Here is a 27362-nt window from a genome sequence, read left to right on the forward strand (position 1 = left end):
GAGTGGAATGCATTAGAGGAACACGGTGAAGTGGGACAGGAAGACATTTCTGAAGATGAGGATAATGTGGAGGTAAACTCAGAATTAGACAGCAAATTGGAAGATGAACTTGACTCAGAGCCAGCTGCTGGAAGACCCCCACAGCCAGCTGTGAGGTCTGTGGACCCTCAAAGGACTCCAAGACACAGACTACATGCAGCAACTGCAACAAGTACATCTGTGCTATACACACGAAGAAGTTCTGCACATCATGTGTTTCCTAAAGGGACTTGCCCATTGACTCACATGATGTTCTGCAGCGTCACTTCATCAATATATTTTTCGGATAGTGACTGTTAATTGTTTTTATTTGCTTTGTGTTTATATCTGTTCTATGTCATTTATATGGATGTTTCATTCTCTCTATATTTCACAGCCAAATACTTTTGGATGTGTGGTTCTTGTGTTCCAATTGCTGATAAATTGCTTTATTTCCTTCAGGGCTTTGATTATTATATGACAGATTAAAAATAATAAACATTAAAGGGATAGTGGAAATTCGCGAATTTTGAGTTTAACTTATGTATTTTTATTAAAAATAAGCATAATAAACACATTTTTTTAATTTCATGCGCCTAGTTTCATTTTATTTTCAATTTTACTGCGCCCTCTCAATGAAACGAAATACTTCGGGAATCGTCGGGAATCTTCGGGTGATGACGAGAGCATAGGAAGACGGGCACAAACAATGGCGGACATTCAATAGCATTTGCATGTGAATAGCCGACCTTTATTATGGTACCGAGTATATTGCCATAAATATGATGATTGATTATCAGTAAAACATTATACGTGACACAACGACATTGGATTAACCTTGAGATGCGTTTTTATTCCGTTGAACACAACTTTTGATCACAAATCAAAAAAGGTAAGACGTAATTATTGTAATATTTTTGGAACCGGATGTTGTTTACTTTCTCTTTTCTGGCTGATAGCTATAGGAATTCGAGGTCTTACAGTGATGACATTACACCTGTGGAGTCTCAGCTTTAAATCGTATATCTTGTTTGTGCAGTTAAGATAGTAATAAGGGCATTTCTACCGTGTGTTGTGTGTAAAAAAGCGTTAGCATTAGTTAGCATTGTTTCGCTCAATGCTAATTCAAAGGCTTGGTATTACTCTTGTGTTTTTTCTAGCTAACAATTGTTCTTATTGTCAGTTAGCGGAGTTTCTTACCTTTCAAAAGGGTATGAAACATTAATAGTTTCATAAATGTTAAGAAGCCCTGAGACATGTGAGAGAAAAAAAACTGTGGGAGGGGTCCACTGGGGGGACCTTCGGGCTTAACTGGTTAACAATGATTAATATTTGTAAAGGCTACAGGTGATCTTAAGATGCGTGAGCTATGCTTGGGGACCTACCAGTCAAGATTATTTGTGCGTAGGGGTGCATCATCTGGCTCCTGGTCATCCTCGCCATTGCCCATGCCGTGAACCATCACCTCGGGCTCGAACAAATAAGGACGTAATGGTCCATCGTCTGGCTCAATATTGTCACCATCGTCGCTTACTGAACCGGATTCAGATTCAGTTCCTAAAACGACATTTTCGTAGGAAAGCCGAGAGGATGTTTCTGACTCGCTATCATCACTGGATACCTCGTACAATCCTTCTTCTTTGTCTGGTATATTTGCCCTTCCACGTTCATTCTGCATAGACTCCATGGTTTGTTATCGTATCGTCTTCCTAAGTTTTCGTCACTTCCGGTTTGGCTGAGTCGAACATTTCGTTTCTAAAAAACTTCGGGGAAGCTGCAATAAAGTGCTTCTAACATGCGTAAGGCAATTATTATATTTTTTTAATCAGGTGTGATTGTTTTGGTACGTAATTATGCTTGTATATATTTGAGGTTCCATTTCCACTATCCCTTTAATGAAACAAATGTTCATTTACATTTGTCCTAGAAAAGCATGAGCAAAATGTAAACCTAGTTTTTATTACAGTATTTTTTTTTAACATAAATTAAATTTTTATCCCAAAAAACGATGGACACTTCCATTGTTAAATTTGATCTAGCAAAGAGTATTTAAAAAAACTAATCATATATTTCATTTATATTGTTGGGGAATGAGTTAAAGACAATATATATAAGCAGGGGTGCACATAACTTTTTTGCCCTGGTTCTCAAAGGAGCACCTGGAGATGTTGCTTGGTGCTCATCCTTAAAATGAAATAAACCGTAACTTTTGAGGGGGGCTGGACTTTATTTGCCAGACACACGGCACTAAACACACATGCAGAGGTGAACACAAGACAACATTAGCACGACCAGTAATCCTACAAGCTGTCATCACTACCCTCCTGACTGTCAGACATGGTAGCTGATGATGTAGGCCTACTTCTTTCTCTCTGGTTGAGTCTGCGATTAGCTGCTTGCATCCACAAGTCAACAGCTGGTTTTGGGTCGAAAGTCTCTGTTGTCATCTTAGACAAGTGGATGTAATCAAATACGTATGTGAACATAACCAATAACCTACCATAGCCAATAACAAATGAATGTAACTTGTTTTATTTGTGTTGTTCATATCTTATTTTACCTTAACATTTATTTATTTATGCATTTTTTTTAATCTCCAGTTTTAAATTATATTTTTGGTTACTGGCCATAGTATACATTGGAATGATTTCAAACCTGTTTATCCCAATAATTATAAAGGAGTGCCTTGGAAATATGTGTTTACATAAATTGTGACCAAACCGTTTGAACTTAGACTAAAGTGAACTATCTAAACACTCTGAGTACTTTACCTCACTGAGCTGTAGTTAACGTATTAGCCTCTCAGTCTGACTGGAGAGGACTCTCCCTCCACATTATTGTAGAAACATCTTCTTCTTATATCCGTTAGAGCAGCTAGCACGGCACCAGATCCTAATAACAACAGCACTGGTACCGGTGCACCCTCCCTCTCTCTCCCTCTCTCCCTCGCATTTTGTCTGTGAGCTGCGGGCGCCAGATAAGCCAACATCCCCCATTTTCATCACTTACAGCGCCCATCGTACAGGGCAAATGAAACGTGTAACCGGGGTGAAAAGGGTGTTACATTTACTTAATTATGAATATTGTTACATCAAGGCCGAAAATTAGGATGAGCCCCAACGGTCAAAATGTTTTTTTCCCTCCCAGAGCTGCCAGCGCAGCACCTCCCCAGATCTGGCGCCCTAGGCGAACATCTAGCCAGCGCTACGGGCCGGCCCTGAGTTCATATCATGGTTCATATGCAACTCGCAAATATCTTTCTCTCTCTCCCTCTCTCCCTCTCTCAATGTTGGTACGCAAATGCGCTTTGTTTCAAATGACCCGGTGCTCTTTTTTTGGCGTAGGTGCGCATGCGCACCTGCGCACCAGTTATGTGCAGCCCTGTATATAAGGAATTGTGCATGTTGAATTTAGTTCTGTATTTTTTTTAAACCCTGAAATATGTCCCGGGTCAATTTGACCCGAACATTACCAAAGGGTGCGAAATGTGAACATAACACAAGGAGGTATATAAGAGGGTATCTAAAGTTATTCATCCCGAGGGACATTTATTTGCAGCGGTTACAAAGTATGTCTTGAAGATCTCTTGAACTGATTAAGCTTCCAGTTCTTGTTGCAGCAGGGTTTGTGTGGTCTGTGTGTGCATGCCGTTCTCTGACTAAGAGGAGAACTATGACAACAAAAGTAGAAGCATTTCGGCCGCATTTTTCGGCTGTAGCCTTTTTCCACAATATGTCTTTTCTCAGTTATACTACACCAGACCGTTTGTTTTTTAACGACAGGATAAGTAAAGTATCCTTCAGGCAACCAAACGAAAAGATGACTGATGATATTTTTCTATTTATCTGTTCAATCACTGTCAGCTGTGTCTGTTACGTTTAAATCCCCCCCCCCCCCCCCCCCCCCAGTGCTCAGCTGACAGGTCATACAAAGGAATGAAAGGAAAAAAAAGTAGATGCCTTTTGCTTGCACTCAAAGGGGTTGCAAATACTTAGTAGCTTTTTTTCATATAACTCAGTTTGAAATATTCTGTATTTAATATGATTTATATTACATTACATGTTACTTATTATTAGACGCTTTTATCCAAAGCGACTTACATACTCAATACTGTGGACAATCCCCAGGAGCAATTTGGGGTGAAGTGTCACAACGACATGGCTCTATCCACTGCGCCACACGCCTTCCTTATATTAGAATATAGTTCATACATTGACACTCCTGACTGTAGATCTCAAACAATAGAGATCATCCTAAACTTGACACAGCAACTCCACCTGTAGACCACAGCAACTAGGTTTAATTAATTGACATTAAAACTCAACCAACAAATTCATAAATATAATTACTTACGCTTTTTATACATGATGTAACTTTTCCTGCATATTTGGTGCTACATCAGGTCTACCCCAATGACTAAATTGGTATTTTGTTTTGCAACTATGTGCCAATGTCCCGATTGTGAAACAAGAATTGACTTCACTTGAAGATCAGTTAGAAAGCAGTTGAAGGAGAAATATCATTTTACATATGATGGGTTTTCCCACTGGGATTACAGCTGAATGAAATATGATTCATTCTATTCCAGCTTTGTGTGTGAATGTGTGTGTTGGGTGGAGGTCTGGGCGTTAGCCGGAGGAGCATCATGACAGTCATGTCAGAGCCTGTCTTTGAGTAAGAAGATGTTTCTCGTTGTTTTTGCTCTAGGCTTTCTGCATTCAGTCTTGAATACACGTTTTTAGACTTCAGAGTTCCAGGACACTCCTGCACCTGAGCTACAAAAGTCTGAAAGACAAGAAAGCCGTTGATTGAAATAAGAATTTATTTACACCCTTAAACACAGGGGATTCAATGGATGGTGTAGAAGCCATTTTATGGGTATAGTTGGCGTGTCACAACGAAATTGCCATTACAAATAGTAATAGGAGGAAAACCACGGGGGATGGAAAATGGATATAATGAGTGTTGTAGGTGGTGGTATTGTGGAACCAGGTGGTACTATAGGTGTGCCAGGAAAGCCAGGGCTTGGTTTGAAGCAGTGGCTGCTGGGCGAGACTTATGGTTAGGGCCCACACTGCTCACTCAGCATGTCTGCAGTTATTTCCTCAGGCCTCTTTTGGTCCTCTTGGATCTGTTGAAAACAAGGAACGGTCACAGGGGATAAAGTCAAACATGTTTGACCACAAAAATCGTTGAGTGGACAATTACACAAGCTAACATTTTAAAGTTGCAAAATCCTCTATCATTCGAAAAATAAGCAGTCAGCAAATGATGTGACAGGAGTGTCATCTGAATGGCCTACCACACCCAGCCATACAGCCAGCTCGCCCAGTTTGAGTGAGTAACATGGCCTCTGGGGGCCCCCGAGAGCTGGGCGGAGGCAGGGAGGGGAAAGGGTGTTGCTTCAAAATACCATCTTATTTAGTGATAAACAGCTGCTACATAGCCAACTTAAACAAAAAGAGTGTTGCATGCTGTGATCAGTGGGTCAAATGATATCTTAACTTTGACAACTGCTATGCCTTTGTTATTTTGCTTGTCATTCTGCAGCATGACCTTAGGTCCGCGCCTGTCTTCTTGGAACTTATATTTAAATATATAATAACACAATTACTTCTCCCCTGTCTATTGTGGCTGCCTATTGATCCCAATGCGACTTGTGGCCCTTTGTAACAACTATAAACACTTTTGAATTCAGTAAGAAGTACACACTACTTATTTTCCGGCCATAATTCTAACCTGGAAGGGGAACCCCACCTATTTTAAATACAAAATGTAGATTATTTGTCAAAGGAAATAATACTCAAAACGCTCCGGTTTAAACTGAGCAGGCATCCATGAGTGTCGTACATCTCTGTGAAAAGTGTTTGTGGCATAAAGAAATAAAAAAATCAGGTTCATTCTCACGTTTTCTGATGGTCGCTGACGCGGTTCCTCAGCACATTAATCTGTAGCAAAGAAAATGTTACTCAGAGGATGTCTATTATATCACGTGCCTGACTTCAACAACGTGTGTAGTGTTCTGTTGTACACACCTCATATTTCTGACTAGTTAACTGGTACTGCAGTTCAAACTTCTCAGCCTCCAGCTCGTTCATCCACTCCCACAGCGCTTGAGCTTTCGCCCTGGGACACACAGATCGAAATATATTACAGTATGATTGTTAAGAGATTATTTTTATCGTGAAATAATCTCCCTACTTTGTGTTTGTTGAGGCTAATTGAGACAATATTTGTCCACCTACTTGAGTCCGTCCTGGCTCATGTGCTCGATGTCCAGACCTTTGCGTCTGTCGCTCAGGATCTTCTTCTTCTTCTCTCTCTCAGTCTGCCTCTTACCACTCCGCTTTTCTGTCTGTGGGGAAGTGAAATACAATTTGATTCTGGAGTAATACCCTTCACATGTTAACTAGTTTGACCTCCTATAGTAACCCTCTGACTGCTCACCAACTTCTGCATGTAACCTCCAAAATGCAGGCTGGTGAGTGTTTTCTTCTTTTTAGCATCATCATCTGCTCTCTTCTTGGCCTCCTCATCCTCCTTACGAGTTCTCTCGTCCTAAAGCAAACAGAGAAAATGAGGACCAGGTTTGAAATGTTAGGAGGTGGTTCATTGAGTGCATTCAGGAAGTATGTTACATTGCTGCAGTTTGAAAATGACTGTACCTCAAGACGCTTCTGTCGTTCTTTTTCTCTCTCACTGCGAATTCTATGCTGCTCAGCACGCTCAGAACGACGCTTCTCCTGCACAACAGATCAAGATCTTAGCATATCTTAAAGCCGACTTAAATGTCCTCCGTGTGAATACGTTTAAATATGTTTTATATCGCTTAACGCTCTTACAATCCTATCCGTGAGATGAATGAGCTCCTCTTCTTCCTTCTTTCTGCTCTCAAAGTGAACCACAATCAAAGTCTGAAGCTCCATCAGGTCTTTCTCCATCCTTTTACGATGTATATCCTACAGAAAAAGCGTGTTAGGGCTTCTTGTGCTTAATGGTATGAGTCTTTGTTCATTGGTTTGCATCATTAAACAGAAATTGGCTCTGTAAATCCATCACTCACGTCAAAATCCACCTTCTCTCCATCTGGGATCTTAGGAGGGATGAGGTTGGGCATGATAAATGGCCTGCAGAATTTAAAAAGAAGAAAAACAAACATGCGAGGGACAGTAAGTGAAGAACACAGAAGGAAAGAAGGGACAAAATGTGAAGAAAAATTAAACATATGAAATATATATAGGATTAAGTCGTGGACTTCGGGTCGTGGCTGAACCTGTCTCTGCGGTCCTGCCTTGGGTCTAGTCATGCTGCTTCCCTGATGGCTTCCACAGGATTGTAGCTGACATCCTCGTGGATTCATCTTCTTATTACAGACACATGCATTTCCTAACATTCGGTCTATATGCTGTAAAATGTATTATCTCTTCGATTTCCACACGGCATCTATTGCACGTCTGTCCGTCCTGGGAGAGGGATCCCTCCTCTGTTGCTCTCCCTGAGGTTTCTCCCATTTTTCCCCCTTAAACTGTGGGTTTTCTCTGGAAGTTTTTCCTTGTACGATGTGAGGGTCTAAGGATAGAGGGTGTCGTTTTTCTCATACTGATATTCTGAACAATCTGTGTTGTTGTATTTGCTGTAAAGTGTCTCTACTGTAGGCTATTTTTATTATATGTACAGCACTTTGGCTCGACCAAAAATCGTTTATAAATGTGCTATATAAATAAAACTTGATTTGATTTGATTTGATATCATCTGTCGCTGTCATCGTGCATGTCAAATGAGAATAAATTGCTCTAAATCAAACATGCCCAAAACATTTCCCTTTGATTAATGCGTGTCTGTTCATGCTGCAAATGTATGAAGTTGGTTCATCACATCAATATGTTTTTGCCTTGGAATAGATTTCCATTTTATTGCACAATTGTCCACAAATGTTGTTTAACCAACCATTATCATTTAAGGTGACATTTTGAGGATGAGACTCATCCAAGTCTCTTTTAATTTTGTAATTATGCATTCATAACTTTATTTAATGTCATTTCAATACGATATGTCATTATGGGCCTCAGTAATGTCAAAACATATTTATAATGCAATGTGAACTTTTTGTATTATTATGAGATTTTAGGACTACCGTGGTGCTTCCCATAATGCTTTGGGGGATGTAAACAGGAAGTGTATTGGGCATAAGCAAGCATGAGGCACGTTTTTTGAGCCTGAAGGATTTGTAAACATGATGCAAATTACGCATTAGCAGCTTATCACTGGATTAGTTTGCTGCAAAAGCAACTTCTAAACAACGCGGTGATTTTCAAGAAACTCTGGAGCAATAAGGAGCGTGTTTTTCTGACTTCTAGGAAGTTTGAAGGATGGACTACTACTGATATCTACTGATATCCCTGCAACATGTAAGTCACACAAAGTCTGAAAATACACATTTCATGTGTGTTTGTTTGTTTGTATTTGACTAAGTTATGACTCAGAAGAAGAACGGTTTTATGCCTGAATGCTGTTTAAAGTACCTTATTGTGTGCTAAGCTAATCAGCTGCAGGCAGTGTGAAAGATGACCACAGATATGAGTTCAGTTAAGTTGTCCAGATTTAACTTCTTAATGGGTATTTTATTTCTATAACTCTATTGTAGAGGAATATTCCAGTTCAGGTATATTTTGTATATGTTGTATACATTGTAAACTTTTATACATCCTAAAATAATGGTAGGTGTGTGAAACCAACCACAGCAAACTGAATGTGATTATTACATCTCTCTCTCTCTCTCTCTATCTCTCTCTCTCTCTCTCTCTCTCTCTCTCTCTCTCTCTCTCTCTCTCTCTCTCTCTCTCTCTCTCTCTCTCTCTCTCTCTCTCTCTCTCTCTCTCTGTGTGTGTGTCCGCATGCGTGTGTGTCCGCATGCGTGTATCAGGGAGTGTACTCACTTAAATTTCGGTTTGGCCTCCTCTGTTTAGAAAGAAAGCAAGAAGTGTGAGACAAAAAAAACAATGGGCTAGTCCAGACCACAAACACTCACCAAAACATTCCATAATCCTAGCAGGAAACCCCAGCAGGTAAGGACAATGGAGCCAGTGTGTTCACTAAGTTAAGCAGATAATGTATCTCAGGCTATCTCTTTTACCACCCAGGCTGACTATATCCAAGAAAAACAGGGTAACATTTCCTGCCAACATTCATTTGATGTAATTTAGATCAACAGTGTTACCTTCTCCGTCCTCTGCTTCCTCTTCTCCATCTGTAACCACAATAAGATACTTTTAGAGGCTTGTGTGAGTTTGTCAGTGTGTGTCAAATAAGTGAGTGCTGACAGACACACCCAACTATATCTCATAGAACAGATCATAAAAGATTACATATAGCTCAGGTTAGTATTCTTATCTGTGTTGGTGGGTGTGGATGAAGTAAAGTGTTGCAAGTGTCACAAATCATAATTATCAACGTGCCAGACAGGTTGTCTGGATTACTGTGAGATCACTCGCCAACGAAGGAAAGGCATCTGTGACCTCTGAATAACACTCCACCAAACATTGTGAGCAAAGGCAGTAAAGGTTAGGCTGAAAGGATAGTAGCTATTTGTTCATAAACCAAAGCATTGGACACATTGAACATTTGACCGTGTGTTTTTGTCAGTTGCTATTATTCCCCGTCAGGAACCCATGAATCTGTTCTAAATGCTGTGCTCATAAGGCTAGAAGATGTTTATATTAATTTAAGTGAAAACGTTGTCCTGCTGATGAGACTCAAGTAGTAGTTTTTGTCCCATAGGCACACCATAGTATGTGCCATGCCTTGTATTTATATGTCTGTAAACGTTGTTGTATATTTACGAATGCCAACAAACAAGCAACTATATCAATTATAACATGTTTGATAACAAAATAATTAATGTATTTGCCTATTTATATCAAGCAGAAGTGTACCCATTTAAAGCAGACAGGAGAAAAGGATGTCAAATGAGGTTTGGTAAGTGTGCAGCAGACTCAGACAGAGCACAAGATCAGGCAGGCCACAGCCGCCGTGTGGCCAGACCAACAGATGCCGGAGAGGGGAGTGGAAACGCCAAAACTGCAAGCACCAGGAGTGTGACCTTAAAAACATGTAAGACTTCATTCATAACTTTTTCTCTAATTCCACATCACACAGTTTAGGAACCACTGAGATAAAGGAAAAGTCTTTAGGACTCACCCTCAGGTCAAATCATGCAGACACTAAGTATTTCTGAGATACAAAAAGTCCTCTTCTCAAGGTTCAAATTCTTAATTGTCATATGTGCCATATCTACAATGTAGTTTATTTAATGAAATGTAGTTTTGGCAATAACAATCCTAAGTGTCAGGCTCCACCAACGGCGTTTGTCTCAATATTATTTGTGTGAACAGATCAGCAAACTGTTGAAATGTGTTATCTGTGAATTTACAACACCTTCCTGACACAAAGAGGGGATGGAATGGTGACTTTTAATTAGACTAACATTTCTCCTACTTCTATTTATTGACAACGAGAGAGAAACGCCTGAACATTTTTTATTTGGAAAACACTGCATTCTGAATAATAAGCAGAGCCTTAGGGCTGGGCGGGGGCGGGGGGGTGGGTCCGTGGAATTACTTTCACCGAGTGGCGAAATGTTGTGACAGAGAGAGGAGGAACACATGAAGATTTTGAAGTCACTGGATACCGTCACATACCAAAGTGAAGTGTGACTGAAACATGTTCCCACCCGTCTCTGAGTGATTGTTTGGCAGATTAATCATCGTTGCTTTTTCCAACTCCACACTGAGATGTCATCTTGCTGCGTACGCACTGACAAATGACCAACAGTGTCGACATGTCTGCACTGACAACATGTGTTCCCCTCCGAAACCCTCACCTTGCTCTTCATCACCCTCTTCCTCTGCAGCAGGCTCGTCCTCCTCCTGCACGGTCTCTGCCATTGTACGGGGAAATAATAACATGTCGGTTATAAATCTTCACGCTCACTGGGTGTGATATTGACTCATTGCCTTACTGGAACCATAACTCTCCCTTGTCAATGATCTGTTATTTGTCACAAGTTTAGTGAAATGAATCAAATGAGGGCAGAGCTACTAACTCATAATTCAATTAGATTTGTTCTCCTACTCCTGCTATTACAGCTGCTTGTTTGCACTCGTCGGGGTCGTGTCCCCCCCACATTATTTTAATTTGGTGTTTGGATTGGATAGTACCAGAGTGGAAAGCTTGCCAGCAGATAACAGGGGATTAGTTCAGAATGACCCACCTCTGGAATTTAAAGCAGATGGCACTCAAGAGCTGGTGAAGTTAAAGTCAAATATAAAACCTTATCAGGACACATGCGGAAATATCTCCATCACTGGCGGCACAATGAGACTGACTTTGTGGACTCAGACAATGGTTTGTTTTGGCTTTTGACAAGTTGTAATCTACAGAGGACAAATCATGACGATTATTTATCATAAATAAATATGTAAACCCCTTAATATGCAAATAAATAAAGACATAGATATCTAAATAAATGTGACAACAAATGCAGAATAGAACTACATTACTAAACGTCTTAAACTGTATTTTTTATTCTCTGTAGCCTACATTTACATGTATATATTTTTGTGTTTCTTTGATTAGACTTTTATAATTGTCTTTGTATTTATGTTTAGGAAGTTTTTATTTATTGGTGTTTTATTTATTGATTAATAATAATAATAATAGATTAATTTGTTAGCGCTTTTACAGGTGCTCAAAGACGCTTTACAGATATAGTGAGTCATGTTTTTTTTCCTCCACACCCCTACCAGAGTCCTGACTTGCCAAATGTAAAAGGGATATTGTTCAGTGTGACATCTCACTACCTGTATTGGTCTTGAGCTACGCAGGATAACTGATAGATTTGTATTATATTCTAAAACCAATTTAAAGGCTGTGCGTGTGCGTAGAGAGCTCCATTAAACTACATGTGGTGGCTTATATTTCAGATTTAAAGGGTGTTGTTATAAGTAGAAAATCTGCTGCTACTCTGCAATGCTATGTCCACAAAATCAACCGTCATGTACAGTTAAAAAAATATGCTTTTAGCTCAAAGCACAAGCAGTACCTTCCTCCACCTCCTGATTTTCTGCCTCCACCTCTTCCTCCACCTCTTCCTCCACCTCTTCTTCCACCTCCTCCTCTACCCCCTGCTCCCCTGCTGAGCAAAAGCACAGATCCGTTTAGTAAAGCCAGGCAGCTAGCAAAGCAGCCAGCAAAACCCAGAAAGAAAGAAAGATAGAAAAAGCATTGAAACTCAAGCATGAATGATTTTGATGTAATAATCATTCATGACTTTCAGTCACAGCCAGTGGTGGAAATTAATTAAGTGCATTTACTCGAGTACTTTACTTAAGTTCAAGTTTGCGGTATTCTAACTTTACTTAAATATTTTGGTTTTCATGCCACTTTCTACTTTTTCTTACTCATTCAAAGGAATGGGTAATATTTTACTCTTCACATATTAGCAGTTGTTGTTACTACTTTCCAAATTATAATTTTTAAGTTGAGATAATGATCCAATGCTTTGTTATAATTTAAACTATCAAATATTTCATACAAGTATGCCAGTTTATGCGATTAATCTATATGTCCTTGACAAAATTATGAATGCTAACCTATAAATCGTGTTTACCAACTGGCAGTATTATTTTTCTTTTCTTTTTTCAATTGTCTTCAATAGTTTTGAGCTTTGGACCATTGGAAGCACAAATTAAGTGTACTCAAATTACTCAAGGTAATAGTGATGACACCTCTCTTTTATTTTAATTTTTAATTTGAATAAAACAAACAATCTATAAATTATCAATAAAATATTCAGCAGATTAATGAATAGAATATATGAGCCTATAGTGGTAGTCCTGTCAACAAATGACATAAAATAACCTCATCAAAGTAATCACAATCAAATGATATATTTCATCACAGCAACTGTTTTCTTTTTATAAATGACAACTTTTACTTCTTTATTTTTTTATTTCCGATTACCTTTACATACTTTTACTTACTTGTAAATGCTGGACTTTTACTTGTAACAGAGTATTTTTACTGTGTGCTATGATTACGTTGTTCCTATAAGTAAAGCATCTGAATTCTCCAGCACTAGTCACAACACTGTCATTTTAACCACAGGCAGCCTGACTGTTGATGTGTATCACTCCTGTTGTTATGGTAATACTGAATCATAACCACAAATAATTCCTTGGTTAACTGATTAGCTTAAAATTCCCATACCTTCAGCGGCTTCCTCTTCTGAATCACACAGTCAGGAAAATACACAAGAGAGGGAAAATACAAATATAATGACTTAGGGAGAAAGTAAAACATGTTACACACAATCACAATTACTTATGGTTTACTTATTACAATCAATGGAGGTTAGAGGAAGATAAAACCATTCAGAAAAAACCCTGAGTAAATACCTTTAACACTTGTTGATTTGCCAAAAAAAAAGAACTAGTGCAATCTTTGGCTCAACAAGAAAGTCTTAGGTTCCTAAATCAAACTCACTGGATTACCTAAAGAAAACATCTATCAAAACTACACAGTTTTAGTTTAAACAGTATATCACATCTGTCAGTGCTGCTATATTACTGTATGCGATTAGTCTTGAGTACTCACCATCCACCACCCTGTGGAAAATAGACACATACATTTTATTCTGTGAGAAACTCATCCATCACATTACAGCAATCTGTAATTTCAATAGCTGTAAAGAAAACTCCATGCGAGGTATGTTGTATAACAAGGTATGTCCTTTTACAGTTACACATGACACATGTACGGTTCGTTCATGCAGAAACATTAGACACGTTTAATTGAGCTTTTTTATGATTATTACATATTAAAACAACCTACTCCTCATACTCCTCCACCGCTTCCTTGTTGTCAGACATGACAGGGAGCGCTCAGGTGGGCAGAAGTGAATCTGAATGTTAAACAGAGTCCATCAATGAACCTAGAATAATTTCTCAGCTTTAAATCAACATATTATGAGAGAAATACCGAGCTAAACTTACCTGAGTAAGAGCAATGCAGAAAGGGATCTGATGGAGAGGTTTAATGTGCAGCAGAGGAGATGTGGCTGCCCTCTCTAATGAGAATGTGGGGTGACTATCGGAGGTTAAAGGGACACACTGCATGACGGGGAAGAGGCTTTAGGACCCCTTGTTGTGTTATTAATAACCTTTTAGATAGCATGTACTCTCCTTTATCATCATTCCCTAAAAAGGCCACTGTGTGAGTGTGCAGTGCCAAAAAGATCCAGATAAAGCCACAGTCGCTCGCAGACAATGACCCACAAACCACACACACACATTCTGTCACCCATGTAAGGCAACCTGCCACTGACAAAACACAGGCGTCCCACTCTTATCTACACCCCCCCCTCCCGTCAGATAAGTGATGTTACAGAGTAAATATGCATCTAACACTAGAAAGTGTTTCAGTGAGCAATTCAAATACATGTATGACAGACATTTGTGGTTATAAAATATTTTATTTCTTAGACATATTGCCCTCAATGGCACAAAACAAAATGTATATTATGGCAGATTTAACAAAAACATTCAATTTCAACTCCAGAATTCCCACGATTCAGTAAAAAGTATAGCCGTCATTAGCCTTAAGACCTTCACCGTTTTAAAGTGCTTGAACAATTACACAAAGTAAGTTAGGCAAATAGCTGAAGAGTTTTAAAACACATGTATCACTTTTCTTCGCCTCTCTTTACAGAATAATCTTCCTCACACATTAAGTATTTTCAGTGTTTGACACATTTGTAGTTCAAGAAGCGATGCAGATGTGTATGATTGTAAAGCCTCCTTAATTTAAAAGCAGTATTCTATTGAAATAAAAGAATCAGTCAGTCATGGCATCCAATAATCTTCCAGTGCTTATCATCTCCTCTCTCCTTACCCCTACAAAATATATTGTTAAATAAACACATTTCATGTCATATTTGAATATATTGCTAAGGAAAAGCGCAGTTTGGGACCGTCAACGTGCCTGCCGACCATAATAAAAGGACAGCCTTCACTTGTAGATTTTTCCAGGCTGGGCACTGTCCTCATCTCTCTTCTCAAACAGGCTCCTCTTACTGGTGTCTACATTTCTCAAGTCCTACAAATAGAAAATTAAAAGCTTATTCAACAACACAAAGCCCTCGATAAACAGGCAGAAAAGACAAAACATAAACTCTCTGAATATACCGTATTATATACATACTGATATTTGTTAGATTTGTTTTTCTATAAAGAAGTATAAACCAGTAAATCTGCATATACAAAACAAAATAATACAAGTCTATCTTATATATTTAAATCTTTCTGTAATTATACATTCTAAGCCTATATTTAATGTTTGTTCTATTTAATTTCCCTTAAAACTTATGTTCATTTGCAAAAATTGTTTTAGGAATTGTTGTTACCCAAGTTTAATTTACACAGGAGTATACAAAATAGGTTTTACAATGTGGTTATTTAATATGGCTCATTTATTTATTCAAATACCAGAAAACATGCTTTATTGTGATAGACTTTGTTATTCACATATTGTACTGTAAACGTCAATAACACAATAAAGGAAAACATAATGTTGCTTTCAGAATAAAATAACTGAAGTTGGCCATGCATTTAAAAATCATAAATAATTGTTATCGTATGGAGTTATCTGAAATTGTTTGGTCAGAGTTGACTAATATGGGGTTAGCAGCAGGAAGAATGCAAATATACTGTATGAGGCATTCATTTCCCAGTAAAGCTGAAAGATTGCTACTGCCCTCTGGCTGCTACACTTGTGTAACTTCTTAAAAATCTTAGATACAGTGTTGAAATGGGGGGGGAAACTTGGCAGCAGACAACACGTATTGGCCGCCAGCTCTAAACACTGAAATATCTGGCGGCTCTTCAGGTGGATAACCGGACAAAACGCAAGTTTATTAGTAATGGTCTTACTGTGGGATTGTGTGAAGACCCGGTGTTGTTGGTCTTGGTGAGCCAGCTGGAGATCCGGTCTGACATTCCGGATTTGAAGCTCCTAAATTCCTGTGAATTTCCGACAGAGATGGAAAACAATCAGAAGCCATACCTGCTCATGATCTCAGTGCACTGCTGGGACACGCTGATCTGATGAGTGATTGTGAGGAATGGCTGTACCTGTCTGGAGACCCCGGGGCTGGGGGGGCCCACTCCCTGCTGCTCCTTCTCAAAGAGACTCCTCTTCCTGGACACCTCGTCCAGCAGGAACAGAGTCCTCTGGGTGACGTCTGGAGAACGAGTCACTTCTCCCTTCTACGCACATATAGAGTTTTTACAAAATCAGCGTTCAGAGTAAGAAAATGACGGTTAGTTGTTTAGTTTCTGGAGTTGAATTATTGTGTTTTGTTTCAGAGAGTCTCACCTGTGCAGCCTGGGCCAGTCTCTCCATCTTCTCCTGGATGGACCTGGAAGAAATTCTCTGCTTGGAGCTGGATCAAATGAGAGCACATTGAACCAGTCAAGCTGTGTACACTCACTTTTATTAAAATAACAATATTTCAAACTCTACGCAGAAGTAAAAACAATTATTATAATTCAATAATACAAACTCACTTTCTCTGGAAAGATGATGTTTTGTCTTCATCTCCATGTTGGTCCTGGTCCTTGATAATTAACATTAAAAACACTTTCAATCACATTTTGTCAAAGGTTGAAAAAATTGTTGATGCACTAATCAGCATCTCCGATCTATAAACCCAGCCAATAGATGGAATACCTTAAGATACCATACCGACAAGAATATAGCACTGTGATAAATATGACCTTTTACAGATATTCAGTTTTGTGGAATTTTTTAGTACATCACAAACAAATTAAATCATTAAATTAAAGTCTTACTGTGTTTGATTCAAACTTCTCGGAGGCCATCCTCACACTTGCACTAAAACAAAATAAAGCAATCAGCGATCAAACTGATGTAGACTTAACACAAAGTCACTAAAAAGATCATCACAAGGATGTTTCCTTACCTCCTCCGCAGCGGTGCACTCTCCTCTTCCTTCTTCTTCATCATCTGTAGAGCACCAGAGTGTATGAGTTTGTTAGCTAGTAGTCCTTACAGTCGCCCAAACATCAGCAGCTAATGACCAGCACATCCCGTCTCTCGTGATGAGTTAGGGTGTTAACAAAGCAACGCGTCAGCAGTAATAGCTTCTCAATATTGCTCCAGCTATTAGCATAACCCTGAAGCTCGAGAGTCACAAGCAAATTACTTGAGCTGATAGTCGAACAGCTGATGCGAGATTAAATCGTGTTTTAACAGTCAAATAGGCAAAAGTGAATGTTGGCATTCAGCAAGGAGAATGTGTGTGTGTTGAATGTGTTTACCCTGAAAGATATAGTCCTGGAGCTCTGTCTGACAAACGCTGGTTTGGACGTCTGTTCGAAGTTGCCGTTGGAAGGAGAGCCATTCACAGTGGTCTGAGTTAAAGTAAAGAAAAAAACTGTACTTCCCCATATGATCAGATATCATTATTTGGAATTTAAAAAAATACAATGAGCATGTCTTCTTTCATTCAAGGAGGTAGATCCAACTATAGAGCCAATTTGTTCTCATCTACATAAAGACTGTACGCTTCACCCTTAACACCAGAGGGTGCTGCTGCTTTATGAGCAATGGTGTAAGCAATTAGCAGCCAAACTCATGATGGAAGCAAAACATGAAGCCTAGGTTTATTATTTCATTGTGTGTTAAAATACCTCCTGTGTGTGTCCATTCTGAACAGGGCTCTGAGCTCCCCCAGGAGAGGGGCTCTGGCAGGGAGACGGCCAGTGTTCTCGAGGCGAGAAGGGGGTCGTCGGAGAGCGAGGGCTCATGGGACTTGTGCACCCGCTGGCGGAGGAACCTTTGTCGAGTGAGATGGAGACAGAGCTGCAGCACCAGAAACACAGGTGGACTAAAGGTAAGTGAAAGATGTGGAACCAGTTCCAACTCACAGTACAGCTGAAGAGTATTAAAGTCCATAATGCACTCCATTCACCCTGAGACTCCTTTTGTTGTCTGTGTCTATCCTTGGAATAATAGAGGCTAACTTAAAACTCAATACAAAATATGGTGTGGGGAATTGTTTAAGCCAATCAGAAAAACCAGATGTTCCGGGCTGCTTCAATGACTAGTTCCTTAAATGTCTTAGACAATATGCGCAAGATTGCATTAAACATGTGATATATATCTAGTAGTATTCAGGAATATGTCATATGTCATAATCCATATTCTATATTTACACCACATCTAGATAAATTAAGCCTGGTTTGAAAGCCCATAATGCTTGTCTTCATATGGTTAATATTCAAACAATAAACTCTTGACTTTGGTTGTGTTTTCAATGTTTACACCCTTCTCCTCTGCTGAACTTTAATTTCCGTGTCTGAAATCAATAACCTTTATCTTATCTTTAAATTATGTTTGATCTATATTTGATCCTTCCCGATGACTCATGTTAAATAAAAGAACATTAGACAGAAATGGTGCTTGTTAACCTGACAAACTTGAGAGCCCGGTCGGACGACGGCTTGGGATCGAGGTCTTTTCTCGACGATTGTCCATTTTCGGGCTAACAAAGACAAGAAACAGGAAAGACGATCAACATGAGCGCTCAGCATTCAAGCTTTTGAACAGAGCCACCTGAGACACGCCTTGCATGACATAACATTTTGCAGTTATGGCCTAATTTGCAGATGCCCTGAGTTAGAGCCGCCTGCCTGTGTAATAAAGATAAAGCTGATAAATGACCTTAAGTACGCCTTATCAAAGTTTTATAGAGGATTTGCATGGTAACTTGATTCACAGGAATAGTTTGAGCACAGTACACCAACAATGTTTATAACTAACAAGTACTTATGACATGCAAGTGTGTGAGCATTATACACTCTCTCTATGTCTAGCTTTGTTCACCTAAATAGCATTGCTGAGTCTTTCCATATTTACAGAACTTGATACATTAATATCTTTCCTTGGGGGGGAAAGTTGTTTTTGTAGAATCTAGAAAATTATTAACATGACTCTCCCTCCGTGAGGGGTAATAGTTAACTGGGATTAAGCTCACTGCAGGGTGGCTCAAATGGTAGCAATGTGTTGTGACTGAGTGACAAATCAATAGTTTGGATTTGAGTGTTTATCTGTCAAAATCTGTCTGTCAGTGAAGCCACTTTCTTTTTATTGCTAGCAGCATGGCTCTTGGTGTACCAATGTTGATCTGTTGGTTCACTACTTTGCCTATATTGAAATATATTAATAGCAATGGAGGAATTGCCATAACATTTCAACCCAGTCTCATGGCATATCGTGTTCACCAACACGATTTTTAATCTATTGATTCGTGTTCACCAACACGATTTCCCCCTTTTTTTCGTGTTGCACAGCACGATTTTAAAAGCAATGTATTTCTACTGGTAATGTGTTTTCGTGCCTGCAGCACGTCTTTTTCTCCGGTCGGGTCGAGGAAGACCGGAAGCTGTGTGGTTCATAAAAACATGTTCTTACTCAATATCAAGCCACAATTATTGCTTTTATTTTAAATCGTATAATTTCGGACTTTTGTTGCCGTCTGTGAGGAAAATAAATGGGGCTCAGAGCCTCAGAATACTGAAATCTGTATTTTTCTTTTAATTTGTTATTCTTTTCAAAATAACACACTGTTATTTACTCACCAATAACACACAATTATCCTTGCTTTTATTTATTGGTTTAATTCCATAATCTCTGGCTTTTTTGGCGTCCGTCAGGAACGGAATTTCAAAATAAAAATAACCGGAAACAGACATAGGCATTTTGAGCGATTACCCAAGATCCTCAGCTATGGTTTAAGCTCGCTGATTGGATGTTTTAGCCGCAATGCATGCTGGGATTTAGTGTTTATATGGTGTTTTACCGGAAACAGACGTAGGCCTCTAGGAGTTAAGAATGGCCGAAGACACTACACTACCCATAATCCCCAGCTATCGTTTAGGACTACAGTCCCCGTGATTAATCTTCAAGCTCTGGGATTGGATGTTGGAGTGGCAGTGCGCCAAGGTTACGCCAAGCGTCAAACAGCTGTCTGGAATCGAACGCCCCCCCAGAACTACACATGCTGGCTATTGTGTTTCGCAAAATGTTCTATGGGACGCCTCTACTGAACGTTTTCGTTTTTTCCCACAATTAGAAGTTGCCAGTATTAAACACATTGGTGTACTTTGCAGATTCTGATTAATGATGTGAAATATAAACAACTCTTAAATCAGACTTTAGTTACACCTGAGTAAAATTCAGGGAAGGTGATTGTCAAGTGCCAACAATCAGGAGAGATATTTGATAGTTGGTGCTTGAGAAGACTAAACATTTATCTGAAATTGACATGAATGGAAACGAGTAATAAAGTATATTCATTACTCGTTATTCTCTACTAATAGTTAATTAAAGACTGTATATTATGGCTATTTTGCACATCCCTTTCAAGATTTCAAGATTTTCCAAGGTTTATTGACATATCATATACACAACTACGGTGTATGCAATGAATGAAAATCTTGGGTCGCAGGTTCCTCAAAAGCGCATTACAAGACATCTATCAATATGTGTGTACCTCCACCATTAAACTCAAATTCTGCAATATCTACATACATGAGAGTATAATTCATATGTATAATATCAGTTAAAATAAGTGCTTCAACATAGTTAACATTGCAGGAAAGCAATATATTAGACGTTAAGTACTTTGTCAGGCTTAATATTTATCTGTAGATAGATACCCCCAAAGTTGTTTTCTTATTTAAAAGAAGACCTTAATCTAAAGTATTATTTAATGTTTAAATAAAGGTTAATTCGTTTTTCTGTTTTGCACCTCCTCCTATTAATATCTTTGTACGTCCTGCACTAAACTGTTTTATTGTAGAGACCACTTATAGTATCTTCTTGATTTTTTATATTCTATATTTCTGTCATTGACCTTCTACTTTCCCCCTATGAAAGTATGTACTCTTAATATTTTTGTAATCAAATATAACACATAAAAACAATAATTCAATAACGTGCTTTAACCACTAGGCGGTGCACACAAGGTACACACAGCCATAATAACTTTGTATTATTAGTGTAGGACACTAATGTTTGTACAACATCTGAAGATGTGTAGTTTTATTCATGCTTTCACATCATTTTACAGCATATTGCTATACTATTTCAGACTCAGTATTTACATTCTTATATTCAAAGAAAATCAGTAATATCTTTAAAAACTACAAGTCCTTTTATATCAGCTGTGCACCGTTATGGTGTAAATATAACCTATCTATGAATTAGATCAAATGTAAAAGTCAGCCGAATTAGTGTTGATACTGCAAGGAGACGTATTGTGTGAAGAGAAATTGAAGATTTTTAAAAAGGGGGATCAGAGGGTGTGTGCCAATTACAGAGGCATCACACTACTCAGCCTCCCCGGGAAAGTTTACTCTAAGGTACTCGAAAGGAGGGTCAGGCCGATTGTCGAACCTCAGATTGAGGAGGAACAATGCGGATTCCGTCCTGGTCGTGGAACGACGGATCCGCTTTTTACTCTCGCAAGGATCCTGGAGGGGGCCTGGGAATACGCTTATCCGGTCTACATGTGTTTTGTAGACTTGGAGAAGGCGTATGACCGAGTTCCCAGGGAGTTACTGTGGGAGGTGCTGCAGGAGTATGGGGTGAGGGGGTCTCTACTCAGGGCCATCCAATCTCTGTACTCCCAAGCGAGAGCTGTGTCCGGGTCCTCGGCAGTAAGTCGGACCCATTTCCGGTGAGGGTTGGCCTCCGCCAGGGCTGCGCTTTGTCACCAATCCTGTTTGTAATATACATGGATCGGATTTCGAGGCGTAGTCATGGGGGAGGGTCTGCAGTTCGGTGGACTAAGGATTGCACCACTGCTTTTTGCAGATGATGTGGTTCTAATGGCTTCATCGGTCTGCGACCTTCAGCACTCACTGGATCGGTTCGCAACCGAGTGTGAAGCGGCTGGGATGAGGATCAGCACCTCCAAATCTGAGGCCATGGTTCTCAGCAGGAAACCGATGGACTGTCCACTTCAAGTAGGGAATGAGTCCTTACCCCAAGTGAAGGAGTTCAAGTATCTCGGGGTCTTGTTCTCGAGTGAGGGAACAATGGAGCGTGAGATGGGCCGGAGAATCGGAAGCAGCGGGAGCGGTACTGCAGTCGCTTTACCGCACCGTTGTGACGAAAAGGGAGCTGAGCCAGAAGGCAAAGCTCTCTGTCTACCGGGCCATTTTCGTTCCTACCCTCACCTATGGTCATGAAGGATGGGTCATGACCGAAAGAACGAGATCGCGGATACAAGCGGCCGAGATGGGTTTTCTCCGCAGGGGTGGCTGGTGTCTCCCTTAGGGATAAGGTGAGAAGTTCGGTCATCAGGGGAGGGACTCGGAGTTGAGCCGCTCCTCCTTCGCGTCGAAAGGAGCCAGTTGAGGTGGTTCGGGCACCTAGTTAGGATGCCACCTGGGCGCCTCCCTAGGGAGGTGTTCCAGGCACGTCCAGCTGGGAAGAGACCAAGGGGTAGACCTAGGACCAGGTGGAGGGATATATCTCTTCGCTGGCCTGGGAGCGCCTTGGGATCCCCCAGTCAGAGCTGGTTGATGTCGCCAGGGAAAAGAAAGTTTGGGGCTCTCTGCTGGAACTGCTACCCCCGCGACCCGACCACGGATAAGCGGGAGAAGATGGATGGATGGATGGAAATTGAAGATGTTGTTTAATTGTTGATATATTTATGATCCACGTCAAGTATTCAGTTTCGGCAGCATTTCTTCCAGTTTTTCCAAAGGTCTTCTCATCAGGGCTCTATAAATAAAGAACTACGGCAGATCTGTAATATGTAATACAGCCAAACCGTGTATTACAATGCCGTTATGGGATGACTTTCAAAGAGAAAAGCAAGAACACTCGGAATTAAGTATTATTTTATTCTTTTAAAATGTTTTCCGGATTTCATATCATATAAACACCAAATCCCAGCATGCATTGCGGCCAAAACATCCAATCAGCAAGCTTAAACCATAGCTGAGGATCTGAGAGGGTCTGCCTGCAGACCTCCACTCTCAGGACAGTTCCGGTGCAGACCTCCACTCTCAGGACACCTCCACTCTCAGGACAGGAAGTGCACGCTAAGAATTCCAAAATAAAATCACCACTATCAGTACAGTGCCACTTTCCAAACAGGAAATGCACGCAAATACAAATTAAAATCGGACCGTGACACTTATTATATACATATGTATATATCTATATATATATATATATATATATATATATAGATATATATATATATACGGACACCTTGTATTGTTGTTACTATCAGTACAGCCGCAGCGCCACTTTCCGAACAGGAAATGCACGCAAATACAAAATAAAATCGTACTGACACTATTATTATTATCTATATATATAGATATATATTTATTTATATAAATACGACATCTTGTATTTTAGTTACACCCGCTAGACAACAGTGGAAGGTTCGAGAAACAACCGTGTTTGCCGGGTGCACCGCGGCGGAGGTGGGGAGGTTCCAGCTGGGAACCTCCACCCCGCTGCGGGACCCCTGGACGGTGCGTCTTGGTCCCGCTTCATATTGGCCGGCCCGGGAAGGAAGAGACACGCAGAGTGGGGGAAGTCCCCCACCCCAACGCAGCACACCCTCCCGGCCATCAGAGTCGAACCCGCAGTTCGGAGGAACCGACCGCCAGAGCACCGGCACTAGGCCGGGCTGGCGTGGAGGCCCTCCGACAGTGGGTCGCGTTTGCCATTCGATCAGTGAGAGGAGAGGAGAAAAATGCAACAAAAATGGTCAAAATCCGTTAATATGGATGAGTTGGGTGGGGTGGGGGTGGGGGGGCTGGACACAGGCAGTGGGGGGGATACCCGAGACCGGGCAATGTCCCCGGTAGAAACCGGGTGAAATAGCCTAAAATAATAAAACCGGGGAAAATTGAAAAAAAGTGTCCGAAAATAGGCACTCATGAGGCGGGCAGAGTCCCCTGTCAACTCCCGTTACATTCTTCCATGGTGTCATTTGAGCTAAAAACTTTTACGAGAACCAGGCTGGGGGGGTCAAAAGGGCTTGACCAAGGCCGACCCAAAGTGCACGGTGGGCGGACTCATCACCACCGTGATGAGTCTCCATTGTGATTTGAAAACTTCCATCAAACGAGTCCTTCGGTGGGCGGGAAAAAAAACGCGTCAGAATCGTCACTTCCTGTCCTGAGAGTGGAGGTCTGCAGGCAGGCTCCCATGGAGGATCTTGGGTAATCGCTCGAAATGCCTGTTTCCGGTTATTTTTATTTTGAAATTCAGTTCCTGAAGGACGCCAAAAAAGCCAGAGATTATGGAATTAAATCAATAAATAAAAGCAATGATAATTGTGTGTTATTGGTGAGTAAATAACAGTGTGTTATTTAGAAAAGAATAATAAATTAGAAGGAAAAAAAGATTTAAAAAATACAGATTTCAGTATTCTGAGGCTCTGAGCCCCATTTATTTTCCTCACAGACGGCAACAAAAGTCCGAAATTATACGATTTAAAATAAAAGCAATAATTGTGGCTTGATATTGAGTAAGAACATGTTTTTATGAACCACACAGCTTCCGGTCTTCCACGACCCGACCGGAGAAAAAGACGTGCTGCAGGCACGAAACACATTACCAGTAGAAATACATTGCTTTTAAAATCGTGCTGTGCAACACGAAAAAAAGGGGAAAATCGTCTTGGTGAACACGAATCAATAGATAAAAAATCGTGTTGGTGAACACGAAATGCCATGAGACTGGGTTGAACATTTGTCCAGACATGGATGAACCCAAGAAGATTAATTCTAATGATGTTGGTGATTCCCTCTCCTTCCTTTAGCCCCACCAGCAGGTAAAGTATTCACTTATCCTGTTAAATATAAAAAAAATGTACTGCCTAGATTAACACAAAATGTAGTACTGACATTTATGGTTTTCAGACAATGTTTCCTTTGGTAATACCATGTTTCATCTATAACCATAACCGGTTCAAAATGTATATGTTATATTCTTTGGTTTAGACCAAATACCTGCACAACTACTGACACCCCCTTCAGCCTCAGTATAGTATACTTTATGTTTTTATACTTATAATATTTATATTGACAATTAGTTAACATACTATACTAAGATATTGAACTTGCCATTAAACCTCCTTAACAGCAGCATATTAGCATTTAGCTCAAAGCACGGTGTGCTTCAGTACAGCCTCACAGAGCTGCAAGCATGGCTGTAGACTCTGAGTCGTGTTGTCATATAACTATGATAACCACATTTAAATTGAACTACACTAAAGGTTAACAAATTACTCCGGTCTTACTTGTCTGTTAGTGCTGGTGCTGTTGGTGGGGCTGTAAGAGGCTGGTTTTTCGGGTGGTTGTGGTTTGTATGTGGCTTTCACAGGGGGCAACGCACTGCTCTGCTCCTCCTCCATGTCCCCCAGTAGCTCCACCCTGGCTTCTCCTCCGCAGGCCTCCCCTTCTTCCTCCCCTATCTCCTTCTGTCTTCTCAGCGTCTCCACATGTCTCATCCTCCTTCTTTCATCACGGGTACGCAGCATCTCCACAAAGTCTAGCTGTATCTGCTCGGCACTGAGAAGAAAAAAGTAAAAGCACACATGTGAATGACAGATATATGATGGATTATCAGGAGGGGACTGTCCCTCGTGTGTCTGATCAGGTTTCTTTAATTAAGACACCCTAGAGCTCCTCTCTCTTTGAAGGCTGCTTCAGGAACTCGGCTTGTGGTGTTTTTGATTCAAAGTTTGGTTTCAGGTTTCTTTGTTTGTTTGAAGAGTATACAGATGACACATTCCCATGGGGCAAAAGTGTCTCTCCTGAAATCCATCCACTAAAATTGCTTAACATCAAAATACATGGACTATAACTATTAGCATCCCTATGGCCCTGTAACATACAATAAAACTGAGGGACAAACCGAGAAAAGAGAAGAAGAGCATAGCAAACACCGACCGCAAGAGTTTCATTTTCAGGGACGAGTACAAATGAATAAAGGTTAAAATAACCTGCTGAGGCCCTGGGACATCTCACTGTTGGACGCAAAGGTGCTGTCACTGGTGGGTGTGTCTTTGGTTGTTGGGCTGAGGTCATCACCAGGTTCGGTAACGTTGGAGCTCTTCACCCTCCTCCTCCTCTCCCTTTCCACCTCCTCCTCATCCTCCACCGTCCATTGCCGCGCCAGGCTGAAGAAAGTCATTTTGCACATAGTAGACGCACATTATAATCAGGTAATGTGGGCGTAAAACAGAAAATGAAACAGAGGTAGACAAGTACTAAATTATGTCCAAAATGAAAGCTATAATTCATCTCTTGACATTCATCCAATTAGCTACTTGTTTTGGTTGATAGATAAAGATAGATTACCGTTATAACGGTTACACAGAACCTGCTTTACTTGTTCATCAACTGTGTAAATGTTAGACTACAGTTGGTTGCTTGTCTGAACAACTGGACCATAAGGTCTAATGTTATGCAGGATGTGTGTAGTAAACACATCAGGTTAGTGAAGACACAGTGCAGAAGGGTAAGACGGTAGGCTACACATTTTCCAGTTATCTCTAGACTTTAACCTGAAAAAACAACAACTGTGACGTCATTCAAACTAAGAAAGTTAGAAGTGCCTATAGGCTACTAACAATGATAACAAAGGAGATAGGAAACCACTCACTGTTTCATAAAGCTTCCAAGGGCACACAACACATCTGAACAGATATAATAATATCCCTAGATGAATATTATAAACTAGGCCTATGTTTTGTCCTGCTGAGAGTGATACTTTTCTGCTAGTTCAGTGACTAAAGTTAACCTCCATAACATATAAAGCAACAGCTGCAGATGGAGCGCTTAACCAAAGGTGTCATATTCTCTTAAAACAACAGATAATCTTACCTGGACAAAGCCGACCAATTTTTCCGACTGATGGACATATTGGACGAAAACAATAATTTCCAGGCGCACTTCGCTCACTCAGGAAAGAGTCGACTGGCTGGCAGTGTGAGGGCGGCAGTCAGATTACAGTCAGAGTCGCACGAAACTGTCCACCTTTACCCCGGTGCAGGAGTCACGTGACCGCAAAGGTAAACTACCCACCTGAAAGAGAGAGAGAGAGAGCGTGTGTGTGTGTGTTGTGCATATGACACCTGTTTATTTAATAAGACTTTATCTGTATCTTTTGTAAAATGCTTTAGCAAAGACATATTTTGTTAATGCCAATAAAGCTTTTTGAAT

General features: G+C 40.3%; 2 protein-coding genes across 4 annotated transcripts; both read right to left on the minus strand.

The window, feature by feature from the left end:
* Positions 1 to 4774: 4774 nt before the first annotated feature.
* Positions 4775 to 14170, minus strand: tnnt2a (troponin T type 2a (cardiac)). 3 transcript variants are annotated; one of them, XM_034209402.1, is made up of 15 exons: positions 14070 to 14170; positions 13909 to 13978; positions 13672 to 13682; positions 13285 to 13302; positions 10898 to 10954; positions 9236 to 9265; positions 8955 to 8976; positions 7082 to 7145; positions 6861 to 6977; positions 6684 to 6761; positions 6466 to 6576; positions 6264 to 6373; positions 6054 to 6144; positions 5926 to 5966; positions 4775 to 5149 (listed from the first exon to the last, which is right to left on the minus strand). In XM_034209402.1, the coding sequence occupies exons 2-15, from the start codon at positions 13944 to 13946 to the stop codon at positions 5116 to 5118; spliced, it is 822 nt and encodes a 273-aa protein (XP_034065293.1). In that variant the 5' UTR covers positions 13947 to 13978; positions 14070 to 14170; the 3' UTR covers positions 4775 to 5115. The 3 variants fall into 3 exon arrangements, with proteins under 3 accessions (XP_034065293.1, XP_034065294.1, XP_034065295.1); XM_034209403.1 differs by lacking the exon at positions 14070 to 14170 and having other exon boundaries at positions 13909 to 13989; XM_034209404.1 differs by lacking the exons at positions 13285 to 13302; positions 13672 to 13682; positions 13909 to 13978; positions 14070 to 14170 and adding an exon at positions 12119 to 12150 and having other exon boundaries at positions 4787 to 5149.
* A 358-nt stretch (positions 14171 to 14528) lies between these two features.
* lad1 (ladinin) lies at positions 14529 to 27157 on the minus strand. The gene is made up of 13 exons (XM_034209401.1): positions 27024 to 27157; positions 26141 to 26317; positions 25436 to 25706; positions 18567 to 18640; positions 17787 to 17958; positions 17415 to 17507; positions 17057 to 17100; positions 16926 to 16968; positions 16641 to 16690; positions 16450 to 16516; positions 16206 to 16340; positions 16005 to 16094; positions 14529 to 15171 (listed from the first exon to the last, which is right to left on the minus strand). Exons 1-13 carry the CDS (start codon positions 27059 to 27061, stop codon positions 15085 to 15087), a joined length of 1341 nt encoding a protein of 446 aa, XP_034065292.1. The 5' UTR covers positions 27062 to 27157; the 3' UTR covers positions 14529 to 15084.
* Positions 27158 to 27362: the final 205 nt, after the last annotated feature.

The sequence above is a fragment of the Gymnodraco acuticeps genome, unplaced genomic scaffold (genome assembly GCF_902827175.1).
Source record: "Gymnodraco acuticeps unplaced genomic scaffold, fGymAcu1.1, whole genome shotgun sequence".
NCBI classification, from domain to species: Eukaryota; Metazoa; Chordata; class Actinopteri; order Perciformes; family Bathydraconidae; genus Gymnodraco; species Gymnodraco acuticeps.

Excerpts from the sequence above, each read along its gene's own strand:
- lad1 (XM_034209401.1), bottom strand. The coding sequence starts at position 27,061 with ATGTCCATCAGTCGGAAAAATTGGTCGGCTTTGTCCAG. Across the intron at positions 16,691-16,925 it reads AGAAGTTTGAATCAAACACA|GACCAGGACCAACATGGAGA; the intron begins GTAAGACTTTAA and ends TTAATTATCAAG. Across the intron at positions 16,341-16,449 it reads GACTGGCCCAGGCTGCACAG|AAGGGAGAAGTGACTCGTTC; the intron begins GTGAGACTCTCT and ends ATATGTGCGTAG.
- tnnt2a (XM_034209402.1), bottom strand. The coding sequence starts at position 13,946 with ATGTCTGACAACAAGGAAGCGGTGGAGGAGTATGAGGA. Across the intron at positions 9,266-10,897 it reads AGAGGGTGATGAAGAGCAAG|ATGGAGAAGAGGAAGCAGAG; the intron begins GTGAGGGTTTCG and ends TTGTGGTTACAG. Across the intron at positions 6,762-6,860 it reads TTCATCTCACGGATAGGATT|GAGAAGCGTCGTTCTGAGCG; the intron begins GTAAGAGCGTTA and ends TCTGTTGTGCAG.